Raw genomic sequence first — 14,163 nt, 5'->3', positions numbered from 1 at the left:
GGAGGAGGATCCCACCGGCAACGGGTTGTGGGATTTTTTTTCTGACACTTAACAATCGGCGTCACATTGTGCTCTATTCGTTCATCTTTGCCCATTATTCGATTTATGCTCAACTGGAGTTGTCCTAAAAGCAAGTCAGTATCTTGTGGAGTGTCAGTGTTTCATACAGAGAACATGGTTACTTCAAATGAGATCTGAGTGGGCCAAGTTTGAGGAAATGATGAGTTTTTTTTTAAAAAAAAGAAAACTCACATATTTCTTCAATATAGGGAGTTCACATACAGATTGCATAATTGATTTTAACATATCTCAAACAAAGAGAGATTAGGTTGCTCGCAATGAAACAAGCTGATAGACGTACAACAAAACTTGCAAAAGGCCTCCAAGAAATACAAGTTACAGAAGGCCCCTGAAATATGCAAAGGACTCCAAAAGAAATAGAAAGAAGCAACTCAGTCCCTCCCGATTGACCCAAATGTTGAAGCTGACGGAGAAATGACGTTGACCATAAAAGATGGCATCCAACCACAAACTCAACAGGGACCTCGCGAAAGCGAAGGTTGAAGCAGACTCAATGAACTTAGTAAGTTTCAGTTTAATCTTGAAGATGACTCGTCGAAGACATGGAAGGGCACCAAATCGACAGCAGCAACCTTGCCAAAGAGGATTTGAAAGGCCAACGCCACCTCGTCATTGTGGAGGAAGAAGACTTCCCACCACATGGAAAATCTGGTGTGCTTGGCCCAAACAAAGGTGAATAACTCCATAGCAACCTTGCAGACAACATGAGGTGCAACAAGCTCTAGTTGAGCTCAAGCCATCCATGGAAGGAAGCATCCTAGACGAAGAAGACGAGCGTCGACATCTCCTACGAGCTATGTACAAAATGGGAATAGGAAAAACCTACAACGAGATAAACCCGACAGCTCCTTGGACCGTCCCCCTTCGTCGGTGAAAAGCAGCCGTCGGAAGCGAAGGGGAGAGGGCCTTCGACAAAGGGGAAGGAAGTTGCCTTTTCACTTTTCACCGCCAACCGATAGGGAGAGAAAGGATAATGATTCCCGAGGAAAATAACAGTTAAGAATATTTTGATGAATATAGGAAGAGGAAGTTGACGAAATGATATCTACATTTCTTAAATTATTATATTTACCTATAAATTTTAATTAAAAATATAACAGACATACGAGTGCACATAAATAAGTTTATGTTTAGATTCAAATATAGAATTTGACTTTTTATTGGACGAGTCACGGATGGTGTACTCCCTCCGTCCCAAAAAAAAACCAATCCTAGGTTTGAACCTGAATCCATGTGTGGTTCAAACCTAGGATTAGGTTTTCTTTGGGATGGAGGGAGTATATTGTAAGGGGAAAAGGGAAAATGTGAGAAGTACAATACAGTGAACACTATCCACAATTGCATAGCAACCGATACTATCAATGTTCTCAAAAAGAAAAAACTGATACTACCAAGGGGGGCCACCGGACACTGACAGAAGTAGGGAGTAACCATTGGGCAAGCTTCAGCCAGCTGGAGTAACAGCCGGTCAAGCTTAGACTCAGACAGCTACGATCGGACGTGCTGGAGAGGGTACACTTTATCTGTACGGCGACGTATAAAGCGATTGCATCCGTTTGCGACTGCACTCCTCACGATGTATTTGTTCCGTTTCCATTTAAACCCCTGTTTGAAATACATAATCTGGAAAAATAATTACAAAATTTTAGGAGGGGAGAAGATCAAAACCATCCTAAATGGAGTATGACAGACCAACTTTCTTGAAATTTTTAAAAAGTTGAGGCCACGGTAATTTAGTTCCATCTGACATGGGTCACTGCCAAGTGAGTCCATGTATCACTGATATATGAACCCTCTGCCAAGTGAGTCCATGTATCACTGATATATGAACCCTCTACCAAGTGAGTCCACGTATCAGTGACTCGAAGTCAGAAAAAAGTAGGGGACACATCAGGCATGGAGAGACATCTAGAGAGAGTAGTCAAAGGCTGCACAATTGTGATATACTCTTGTCAGTTTTTAACATATGAAATCATTGATTTTTTTATGTTTGATTATTCATCTTACTAAAAAAATATATTTATCATTTATTTGTCTGTGACTTCATTTAGGTTTTAGGCATGACTTATATTATTGATGTTTGCAAAAAGAATTTAACAAGACCAATGATTAAATGTATGTTCAAAAGTTAGTAGTGTCATATTGATAAAACTGGGGAGAAGATAGCCTCAAGGAGTAGGGGAGAGGGGGAGAGGGTTATCATTTACAATATCAAGGATAATCACCAAAAATGTCTGTAGGAATTTGAGCCCCGAGACGATATGCAAGCCCTCAAGTTTGAATCAAACATTTGCATTACTTTCTATTCAATCAATCAATTTGATTGAATTATGATCTACAACTATTCTCAGGGTCATCTCAGCTTACTGGTCAGGACTAGGTTGAGTCGTCATCGGTTGAGGCCGAGGAGTCGAGGATGATGACGAGGTAGCAAGCTCAGCGCTCCCCACTCACTCGTCTGTTGGCCCTAGCCACTCATGCACTTAGGGTCGGGGTGTCATCGTCTCACTTGTTGGTCAACGTGAGTTGTGACGTTGTCGATCTCGGTCGTCCTATCGCATCGAATACTCGTACTTGGAGTCATAGACGCCAGACATACATCCTATTTTTATGGGACTAAAACTTTTAAGTCTCTATCACATCGGATGTTTGGATACTAATTATAAATATTAAACGTAGACTATTAATAAAACCCATCCATAATCTTGGACTAATTCGCGTGACGAATCTATTGAGCCTAATTAATCCATGATTAGCCTATGTGATGCTACAGTAAACATTCTCTAATTATGGATTAATTAGGCTTAAAAAATTTATCTCGCGAATTAGCTTTCATTTATGCAATTAGTTTTGTAAGTAGTCTATATATATTTAATAATTTAAATTAGTGTCTAAATATAGGGATTAAAGTTAAGTCCCTAGATCCAAACACCACCATACTCGTTAGTTAGGAATTTGAATCGACAAGACGCGATTGCGACTCGATCATTTGATCTCTCATCTTGATCTATGAGACTGCTTTCTGCTCAGCCAAGCCCTTTCTGATTTGGGGGTCTCGTGTCGTCGCTAAGCTAGCTCGCACGATATCATCAACTGCTCTAATAACCACTTGTTATCAAGATAAATCCATTTTTATGTGTAGCGGAAAGGGGTTGCGATTTCTTCTTATTCCTATAGAACACCGTGTTCTGGAAATCACTTGGTAATTCGAACAAGTTAAACAAAATCCAAACAAAAATTTATTTTAACTTCACTGGATTTCATCCCATAACCGCTTTGAAATCGTTGCTGAGCGGTTTTCTGAGCCTAAACAATATTATAAGGAGATGGCAAGTCAATCTTTTTACGTATTTTCTTTAGAAGCCCTAACAAAAAGTCACCCTAGTATTTTGCAACTCACGACATTTAATTAGCATTATGGCAACTCATGTTACTTCTCCACGGTACTCCATCAGATAAAACAATCTCTATACCCACGTGTGTCCTACTAAGATCATCGACCGGATGGCACTCACAGCCCGAATTAACTTGTCAGCAAGACATTGTGGTCCATGCTTATCTCCCAGTGGACCAACACTATCTTATATATATATATCTAATCACCCTCTGAACTGTCCCATCAAGCTAATCATAGATTACTGTTTCAACATCTATCTGCTATACTATACTACACTCACTATGCTGCCTCAAAGGAAACTATTATATACTCCCTCCGTTTCAAAATATTTGACACCGTTGACCTTTTAGCACATATTTAACCGTTCGTCTTATTAAAAAAATTTGTGAAATATATAAAACTATATGTGTACATGAAAGTATATTTAACAATGAATCAGATGATATGAAAAGAATAAATAATTACTTTTTTAAATAAGACGAACGGTCAAACACGTGCTAAAAAGTCAACAGTGTTAAACATTTTAAAATGGAGGGAGTACTGTACTACTCCCTAGTACTCCCTCCTTCCCTAAATGTTTGACGCGGTTGACTTTTTTAAATATGTTTGACCGTTCGTCTTATTCGAAAACTTTTGTGAAATGTGTAAAACTATATGTATACATAATAGTATATTTAGCAATAAATCAAATGATAGAAAAAGAATTAATAATTACTTAATTTTTTTAAATAAGACGAACGGTCAAACATTTTTAAAAAAGTGAACGGCGTTAAACATTTTGGGATGGAGGGAGTACGTACTAGTAGTGCATGCATCCAACCAACGCCTGGAGCTACTTACATTAAAGCTAGCTCTTGGACTAAACTAAAGTAGGGTTCGTCTAAACAACGGGCTGAACTGTCCGATTCAGTATATATCTCATAGAGGTAGGACTAGTAATTAATAAGCAGGATGGCCTTGTTTCAAGTAAAGCATGTAGGGGACATTGTATTATGTGAAATGAATTAGTTTAGTATAGTTTAGCTAAGGACTGGGGCTCACACATGCCACTCCCTTCCAACTCCGTGCAAAGTTTGGAGCAATGACAAATGGATCCAACTGGTAGAGTCCATAGCCAAACACAATAAAATTATGGGTACACATCCAAGGCGAAAAAGCAAGTCATTAATCTTTCTCACATCGACGTGTAGATGTGATCTCTTCTTTGTCAATCTTTGTTTTTTCACTTTCTTTAATACGGGCAGCTTCGTTTTGCAATTTGGTCCTTTCAGTTCCTGGAAAATATAGAGTAAACACTCCTGCGTGTGGTGAACTGGTGACAAGTGACAACTCCTTTTATCTCTTCTTTAATTGGAGCTGTTTATTACTTTATTGTAAAACTAATATAAGTTAACTACTCCCACTATTTCATAATATAAAACATGGTTAAATTTGGTACAATCTCCAATACTAATGTTTAGCTTATAATTTCTCATATAAGGTTTGTAGCAACAAAATTATAGACATATGAAAGTAAATTTAAATCTCAAACTAATGATATAATTCTTAGCAAATAAAATTCATTTCATATTATACTAAGTGTTGGTCAAATGTTTTAAATGTTGATTCTTGAAATACGTGCGCGCCTTATATTATGAGATGGAGGGAGTATAATCTTGTATGAAAAGGATAGAAGAAGAAAATTAAGAAATGTGAACTCTTATGTACTGAGCTAACTGTATATTCCATTTTTTAGTTTTTCCAAAAGTGTAAGTCCTATTTGTAGTCACTAAGTGCTAAATTAAATTGTTAATTGGAACCCAAGAAGCCATTCTATTACTTATTCGTTGTATGTTCATTGGTTTTGGAGTATCACACAGTGAATAAATTAATTGCTTCTTAGTCTTGGTGAAAAGAAATAGATTTTAGACTTTTGGAAGGAGGCAGTTCATGCTTCAAGGTAAATATATTAATTATATAGGTGAGAGGAAAAGAGAAAAATAATTGGATGCACCCTCAGAGTAAGTTTAATAGTATAGCTCACTACTAACTCCAATTCATTTATAGCCAATCTAATAGTCAACTTATACAATAGTTGCCTACTATACTATTAATATATGGTCCCACCTGTCATACACATACTGCGTCTTGTAGTCCGTACTGCAGCTGGCTACAGATCTGTAGCCCACTGGTCTTCTCTCTTATCTTTTATCTCATTAAAATATACTTATAGCTGGCTAATAGTCTGCTATTGTACTTGCTCTCATAGCTAATATATTATATATGTTAGTATTAATACTACTTTATGATTGATTTGTAATTATTTTACTACTAGTATTTGCTCTTGCTCCAGTTCATACTGCTTACTCTGTCCACCAATGCAAGAGATTTAAACTAAAAATTATCCATAAACATGTTTAGAGTGTATACAGCTTCACCGACCCACTGGTAGTTTAGTCATTTGGCTTTTCAGTAAGCACTTGATTAATTAATTATTAATTACTATAAATTTGAAAATAAATTTATTTAATATTGTGAAACCTTTTATTTAGAAAAACTAAAACACACTATTTAGATGTTTTGGAGTTTGTTAATAAAAACGAGGGAGTTATCATCCTAATATGCAAAAATAAACTAAGCCCTAGGGGCATAACTTCAACCTTAAACTTTGCCAATAACCTACTCCTTTCATTATAAAATATACTAGTAGGTCTTTACTACAAAACAAACATATGATAAAAACATATTTAATGTTAGATTTAATAAAACTAATTTAATATTTTAAATAGTACTAAATTATTCCATAAATTTGGTCAAATTTAACAAGTTTGACAAAAGAAAAGTTAAACGACTCATAATATGAAACATAGGAGTATAGGTTATTACAGTTGAGGAGAAAATATCTGGGTGTCACATGAGAATTTGTTGGGGTGAGAGGCTAGAGTAAGATAAAAAGAAATTTAAAAAGAGGATGAGGGAGGCTAGAGTAGAATACATAGTATTATGAATACTCCTTCCGTCCTGAAAAAGCTGACCTAGTTAGGGATAGAAGACAACATAGTACGATGAATGTTCATGTCTAGACTTGCTACGTTAGGTTGTGCTCCATCCTTATTATTTTTTTTTTATGAAGGGAATAATTTCTCTCGGAAGAGAGGAGGTGTGTAAGCCATTATTTGTGTGGAAGCAAGAGGTATTTACGTTTGTTGGCTTTCACGAGGCACCACCAATTGTGCATTGTCAGTTACTCCAGTCTGGTCAACGAAGGAATAACCTTGTAAAATCCCTAAATCTACAGGTGCAATGTGCAAAATTGCGCTTTGCACCTCACTCCTCGTTTTACTACTCCATCCCTTTCGCCTTCGACTTCCTCGCGCCTTCCCACCAGCTCGGGCGGGAGGCCTCCTCCTCGCCTCGCCTCGCCTCGCCTCGCCACGCCGCGCCGCGACGCGACGCGCCGTGGTCAGCTGGTCGCCGGTGCGGGTGCGGGTGCGCAATGGAGCCGCCGACCAGCCACGTCACCAACGCGTTCTCCGACTCGGACAGCGCGTCCGTGGAGGAGGGGGGCGCCGACGCGGACGCCGACGTGGAGGCGCTCCGCCGCCTCTCCGACAACCTCGCCGCGGCGTTCCGCTCGCCCGAGGACTTCGCGTTCCTCGCCGACGCGCGCATCGCCGTCCCGGGCGGCGGCGGCGACCTGCGGGTGCACCGCTGCGTGCTCTCCGCGCGGAGCCCCTTCCTGCGCGGCGTCTTCGCGCGCCGCGCCGCCGCCGCCGCCGCCGCCGGCGGCGGCGAGGATGGCGGCGAGAGGCTGGAGCTCCGGGAGCTCCTCGGCGGCGGCGGCGAGGAGGTGGAGGTCGGGTACGAGGCGCTGCGGCTGGTGCTCGACTACCTCTACAGCGGCCGCGTCGGCGACCTGCCCAAGGCGGCGTGCCTCTGCGTCGACAAGGACTGCGCCCACGTCGGGTGCCACCCCGCCGTCGCGTTCATGGCGCAGGTCCTCTTCGCCGCCTCCACCTTCCAGGTCGCCGAGCTCACCAACCTCTTCCAGGTCCGCCTCTTCGCAGCTGCCTCTCCTTTTCCCCTTCCATTCGCGATGCTCATGTCATGCCAGTTCATCTCTTCCCTGTGCTTGCTTGGATGCGTATTGCTCATAGAAGTGGGGGTTTAAAGATGCATTTTTTTAGTTGCGCGCGTGGAGCTTTGCTTTAGGCGGCAAAATGAACTACTTCTGAAGGAGAGGGGAGATGGTCTGAACTGAATCACTCCTAATCACGTTAATCATTGCAATTTGGATTACTGCAATTGGAGGCCTGTGATAATTGCATTGTGATTAACTTGCTGTCATATTGGCGATGAACAGTATTCAGGTTTAGTTGTTTGCGATTTTGGGGATTCACGTGTGCTTGGTGCTGTATGCATTGCAGACAAAAACAAAAGCTAACAGTTGTATGAACGTGTGGATGCGACTCCCTGCTTCAATTGGAAATCGTCCAAAAAGCTAGTACATCTTAAGCCATTAATCAACTCAGATCATGCACTGTTACATCGGTTATGTTTGATCCAATCCTCCTAATCAGTTTATTCTAATGTCTGAATCGAACTGCCTGGCTAACTGTCCTTATCTAACATGTTGCTGCTTACTGATCTTGGGGGTGCTTGCCGTTCTCGTTGTTATTTATCGGATTCTTCTTGGTCATGTTGACGCGAAAATGGAAGTTAACTGTGTTTGATATCCAGCAAGAGTGGTGCTGATATAGTAAAGGTGTTTCTTAACCTTTTCTTTTCTTGCAAAAGAGCAGTTCCTTATTGAAGTATCTTCAGATAAGGCGATTGGACTGTGCACCATCCTATTCTAGGCTGCTTCAAGTACACATGTTTCACTCAATTGTACCATGATAGGGACATACTCACATACCGCACATTATCCTTCCAAATTTGTCAATGCTGCATTAATGTGACAGTGATATTCATGCACAGAAAGCACAATCATATGTTTTCCACTTAAACTTGACTGTATCTCAGTGTTTTTAAATTGAAATGTCACACATATTCGAAGCAATAATAAACGAACAACAAAAAAAAATATGCATGTATCTTATGGTAAAATTTGCCTTGGCTATATTACAGGGGGAAAATGAGTGGCTACACTCCAATCACAGCATGTTTATCCAAGAACACAAAAGGAAATTTCAAAATTTTAAATGTAAAAGCCTAAGGTCACTAATGTTTATATATATATATCAACTTTTATTCTCTTTACAGTCTTTGGAAGTTGTTTTTAGGAGTTATGGGGGTTGTTTTTCAGTAATTCTGTCTCAAAATTATATTGCTTGCGTGGCTGCGCCATACGTGCCAATCTGACAAGAACCAAACATGATTGTACTAATTGTATATATAGCCTAGCTTCCTTTGGTCCAATTGATGGCCCTCAGCCTTGTATTTATATTTATAAATCTTCTGGCGTTAACATTACTCTACATTGAACTTGCTATTTCAAGTATTATGTTGGTGTTTGGCTTGTAATATTTTGGTTTCTAAAAAGAATTAAAACCAGGAAGTTTCCTTTTCTAATAAAAAATGGGCCTTGATGCTACTTGCTTTTGTTGACCTTTGTTTTAGAACGTGGTACTGTTTTTTTCAGATAAGGCTGTTCCATACTGAATCCATTAATTATTGCTAGTCCAATGCATGTCAGTCGGTTATCGTTTGTAATGTTTCACTATTTTAAGAAGCCAGAACCAAAGCAATGATATATTCTTCTTTTTCATGCAGCGGCGTCTCCTTGATGTCCTTGATAAGGTTGAAGTAGATAACCTTCTATTGATCTTATCTGTTGCCAACTTATGCAACAAATCTTGCATGAAACTGCTTGAAAGATGCCTTGATATGGTAGTCCGGTCAAACCTTGACATGATTACTCTTGAGAAGTCATTGCCTCCAGATGTTATCAAGCAGATTATTGATGCACGCCTAAGCCTCGGATTAATTTCACCAGAAAACAAGGGATTTCCTAACAAACATGTGAGGAGGATACACAGAGCCCTTGACTCTGACGATGTAGAGCTAGTCAGGATGCTGCTCACTGAAGGACAGACAAATCTTGATGATGCGTTTGCACTGCACTACGCCGTCGAACATTGTGACTCCAAAATTACAACCGAGCTTTTGGATCTCGCACTTGCAGATGTTAATCATAGAAACCCAAGAGGTTATACTGTTCTTCACATTGCTGCGAGGCGAAGAGAGCCTAAAATCATTGTCTCCCTTTTAACCAAGGGGGCTCGGCCAGCAGATGTTACATTCGATGGGAGAAAAGCGGTTCAAATCTCAAAAAGACTAACAAAACAAGGGGATTACTTTGGGGTTACCGAAGAAGGAAAACCTTCTCCAAAAGATAGGTTATGTATTGAAATACTGGAGCAAGCTGAAAGAAGGGACCCACAACTCGGAGAAGCATCAGTTTCTCTTGCAATGGCAGGTGAGAGTCTACGAGGAAGGTTGCTGTATCTTGAAAACCGAGGTAACCTTCACATATATCATAATGGGTTCATAATGCTGGTTTCTTTGGAATTAACTGTTTTTGGTCTTGGCAACAAAAAGAAGGTTACATTTCAGTTTAGTGTGTTTCATGCAGAGTGCAGTTTCAAGAGTTTCCCAGTGCCCATTTTTTAGAACTTCCATTTTGTTATGAAATTGTATCTTGATATTATAGTTTTTGTACGATGTAGTTGCTTTGGCGAGGATTATGTTTCCGATGGAGGCAAGAGTAGCAATGGATATTGCTCAAGTGGATGGAACTTTGGAATTTAACCTGGGTTCTGGTGCAAATCCACCTCCTGAAAGACAACGGACAACTGTTGATCTAAATGAAAGTCCTTTCATAATGAAAGAAGAACACTTAGCTCGGATGACAGCACTCTCCAAAACAGGTAATACACGGCACCTCTGTTTATTCACACTGCCTCCAAGCGATGTATATTTTGAATCTAATGCTACAAACTTGTGTGGCACACTGCTACACATGCGAATATTTTTGATGTTTCATATTTTCTGATGGAAGCTAAAACTATAGATGCTCCCATTTTGACTGATAGGTTCACTGTTGAATACCCTGAGAGGTTTATGCAATGTTGCATATCTTTTAGCTCTAACACTGTCAATGTGAACCATGGACAATTTTGCTCTTTTTTGTTCATTCAGAATGATAGTTCATACTACCTGAAGATTAAATAATTGACAAAGATATGTACACTTTACTGTGGTAATTTCTAATTTTAATCTGGTCTTGAATAGGTAGCCTAGTTAATCTTTCTTGGGGTGCATGTGTTGTCTATAGACTTTTGTGGTTGAAAAATCTTTGTACATCAAGAGCACAGAATATACTTAGGTATATCTATAGGAACAACTGCTTGAGATTCATCACAGAAGTTGCAAAGACATTACATTCTCTTAATTGGACATAGACTAATTGCAAGCTGAATGTGTATACCAGTGGAGCTCGGGAAACGCTTTTTCCCGCGATGTTCGAACGTGCTCGACAAGATCATGGATGATGAAACTGATCCGGTTTCCCTCGGAAGAGACACGTCCGCGGAGAAGAGGAAGAGGTTTCATGACCTGCAGGATGTTCTTCAGAAGGCATTCCACGAGGACAAGGAGGAGAATGACAGGTCGGGGCTCTCGTCGTCGTCATCATCGACATCGATCGGGGCCATTCGACCAAGGAGATGAACACCATTGCTCCCAAATAGTTGCCATATTGATAGCTAACTGTCCTCCTGGAGCTACTCACCTGATGGTTGCCTTCTGTCAATTGCCCCCCAAATATATTCTCAATGGTTTAGGCTTGTACAGTATTAGTTCTTACAGCTATTGCCCCGTCAATTGTGAAACGCAGAAGTTTCACTAGTGCTTGTACTCGAGGTGTAATACAAGTGCTTGAATTTTGAGTTGTACTTGGAATTTCCAGTGGTTTGCTCGTAAAAATGAGATGATTTCTTGGCTCCCAAATCTGATAGACTGATGAAATAGACTCTCTGCTTGCTAGTGGTCACCAGAGATGGCTGAAGGCCACTGAAGCATCTACTCTACCAGAGATGCACTAAAAACTACACTGTACTTGTTACATCTGGATGAAGCAGTAGAACAGTAAACTCATCTCTTTACTGTTCCCTCTGCCATGTCGAGTGGTAAAAATACAAAATTACATGATGGATCAAACTCTGTTCTTTACTGCTCTCTGTTTCAAGTTTCAACTACTACCAAACTGTGGCCAAATGCCGTTAATGCGAGGCAAGGACCTCCTCCTGAATACTGAATGCAGCAGCTAGCAGACGAATGCAGCATAGGAACTCCAAAAAGCTTGAGCCCTTTTTCCTAAATCAGCTCCAATCCTGGCGCGTAGGAGGAGTAGCCTTTTGGCGCGCAACCACTGGTCCATCGCATTTGCATGCGTTGGTGTCAACCACCTGGAAATTGCACTGATCGTCGCCATTGCAGCAGCAAGAAGGCAAGGAAACCTCATCCAAGAAATCTCTGAATTCTGAAGAGCTCTAGTTTCTGAAGAGTTCAGACTTCATAGTAGTAGTAGTAGGTAGCTGAAAGAATTCAGCAGAGGGTGGAAGTGCAAGTGCGGCTCCGCCATGTTCGATCCATGAGGATTCTAGCTGATGCTCAACTCTCTCTTTCTCTCTGCATTCGCCTTTGATCTCCAGGCTGCTCTCCTCAACGATCCTGTTTGTAGTTTAAAAAAGAAAAAAAATAAAAGAAAACACCCTGTTTGTTGTAGTACGTGGGCCACCTGGTCCAGCACTGTACGCAGTTGCTCTCAAGAAAGCATCTTGGCCCGGCCCAATCATACTGCGGCCCGCTAGGCCTCTCATTGTCCTGTGTACTTGCTGACTCCTAATCATGGACTCATATATGGTCATGGTTTCGTAACTTCACTATTGGGGTTTTAAATATCGGTGACGTGGTTGTACTTCACCATTGCATAATGTAACTTAGGGCTTGTAGATTTATCCTTAATCTCCGTTTTATTTTCGTTGTAGGTGTGTTAGGAGGCGTACTCGTTTGCGACAGACATTTGTAATAAAAAAACACCCAATCAGCATTATCCTTGATAAGCTACCAATGTTAATAATTCAGAGTTGGGTGCTTGACACTGACATGCAGTACTAGAGATAGAGGGGCAGACAGGCTCAACTTTCAAATTACTACTCCTACCTGCTGCTCCTGATTATCTGATCCTAAACAATCTTTCTGGCATTTTGTTTTGGCAGGGTGCACCAATTTGGGATAAAAGCTGATCCATTGTTTCAAATCTCAAGATTCTCTTTACTGCATGCAAATAGCAGGAAACATATTCCTCTCTTTTAACCTTTCTTGCATGATGCCCTTCTCCTTTGAATGAATGGATCAATGCCCCCTTTTCTCTTTTTGAGGCACCAAACACTTTGTCACTCACTCATGTCTGACTCCATTTGCTGGTCTTCCCTCTCTCTTTTCAAATTGGTAGACCATTTTAAACAAGTTTGAACTGATGATCTGTACATGCAAGTAGGGAGCAAATATGCCATAGGCATCAGGGTGGAGTACAATAAGGGCCTCTTCACTGTACTACTGTACCAATCTTGCAGGAACTAGCCAGTGTAGATCTTTTAGATTACTAGTGGTAGTAGTAGTGTACTAGTTCAAACTAAGAGCTTAATCCTACATTGCTCCATTAATAAACTAAGATAAGCTTTGCAGATGATGGGCCCATGATGCCCAAATGATGCCAAGAAAGTGTAGCAGATGGGAAGGATATCAGGCTACCAGCCAAGGGAGCCAAGTGGCTTGTAATGAAGACTTTTTTTGTGCATTTGGTTGGAAGTACATGCTTTTTAGCCCTGCACAAGCCAGGTTTTTGTGAAGGATTGATAGTGTGTCGGACCCTCAAAGTCGGATTTGTGTTCCTTTATTATTATTTTTTGGAATATTCCTCTCTACCTCTAGCAAGTCAGGGTTTGTGTATGGTTCTCTGATGGTTTTGTGATGATGGTTAGTACTTTTGAGTGTGAATTTTTTGGTAGTAATGTGTTAGATTTCAGCTATTTTTTCCTCGAATAATTGTCATTGTTGATTATGGTTGTCTCAATTTAACCATATTTACTTTTAAATGACTATGTTGTAATTAACGAAAAACAAGTGACAACACATTTAGGTAGTTTACATATTTTCAACTATTTACAATGTTTTTTTTAAAAAAAATACAAGTGGTTACGTTTAAACATGAATAGTGTCAGTGTCAATTATTGAAAGGAGTACTACTCCCTCTATTTCAGGTTATAACACATTTTTACTTTGGTCAAAGTCAAAATCCTTTTAAGTTTGTAGAAAAAAATAGTAACATTTTCAACCCAAGACAAATTTATTATGAAAATATATTCAATTATTGATTTGATGAAACTAATTTAGTATTATAAATATTACTATATTTGTTTATAAACTTAGTTAAATTTGAAACAGTTTGACTTTAACCAAAGTCAAAACGTTAACTGAGGAAGTAGTAATCTAGCTCAGATGAATATTGTTGAGGCATGCATAAATATGTTTGGCTCTACTCCAATAGCCATAAATATGCTTTGAAATACTAAACCACACTACTCCTTCAAGCTAATAATATTTGTTGTTTTGAACAAGATCGATGTCAAACTTTAAAA

General features: G+C 39.9%; 1 protein-coding gene across 1 annotated transcript; it reads left to right on the top strand.

Annotated features, from left to right (window-relative positions):
• Positions 1–6,821: 6,821 nt before the first annotated feature.
• On the top strand, positions 6,822–11,470 carry LOC127760545 (BTB/POZ domain and ankyrin repeat-containing protein NPR1). The gene is made up of 4 exons (XM_052284826.1): positions 6,822–7,508; positions 9,233–9,980; positions 10,189–10,389; positions 10,953–11,470. The coding sequence occupies exons 1-4, from the start codon at positions 6,954–6,956 to the stop codon at positions 11,189–11,191; spliced, it is 1,743 nt and encodes a 580-aa protein (XP_052140786.1). The 5' UTR covers positions 6,822–6,953; the 3' UTR covers positions 11,192–11,470.
• The last annotated feature ends 2,693 nt before the right edge of the window (positions 11,471–14,163 follow it).

The sequence above is a fragment of the Oryza glaberrima genome, chromosome 1, assembly GCF_000147395.1.
Source record: "Oryza glaberrima chromosome 1, OglaRS2, whole genome shotgun sequence".
Taxonomy (NCBI): domain Eukaryota; kingdom Viridiplantae; phylum Streptophyta; class Magnoliopsida; order Poales; family Poaceae; genus Oryza; species Oryza glaberrima.
Note: the sequence above shows the minus strand (reverse complement) of the source record. Positions and strands in the feature narration are given on the sequence as shown.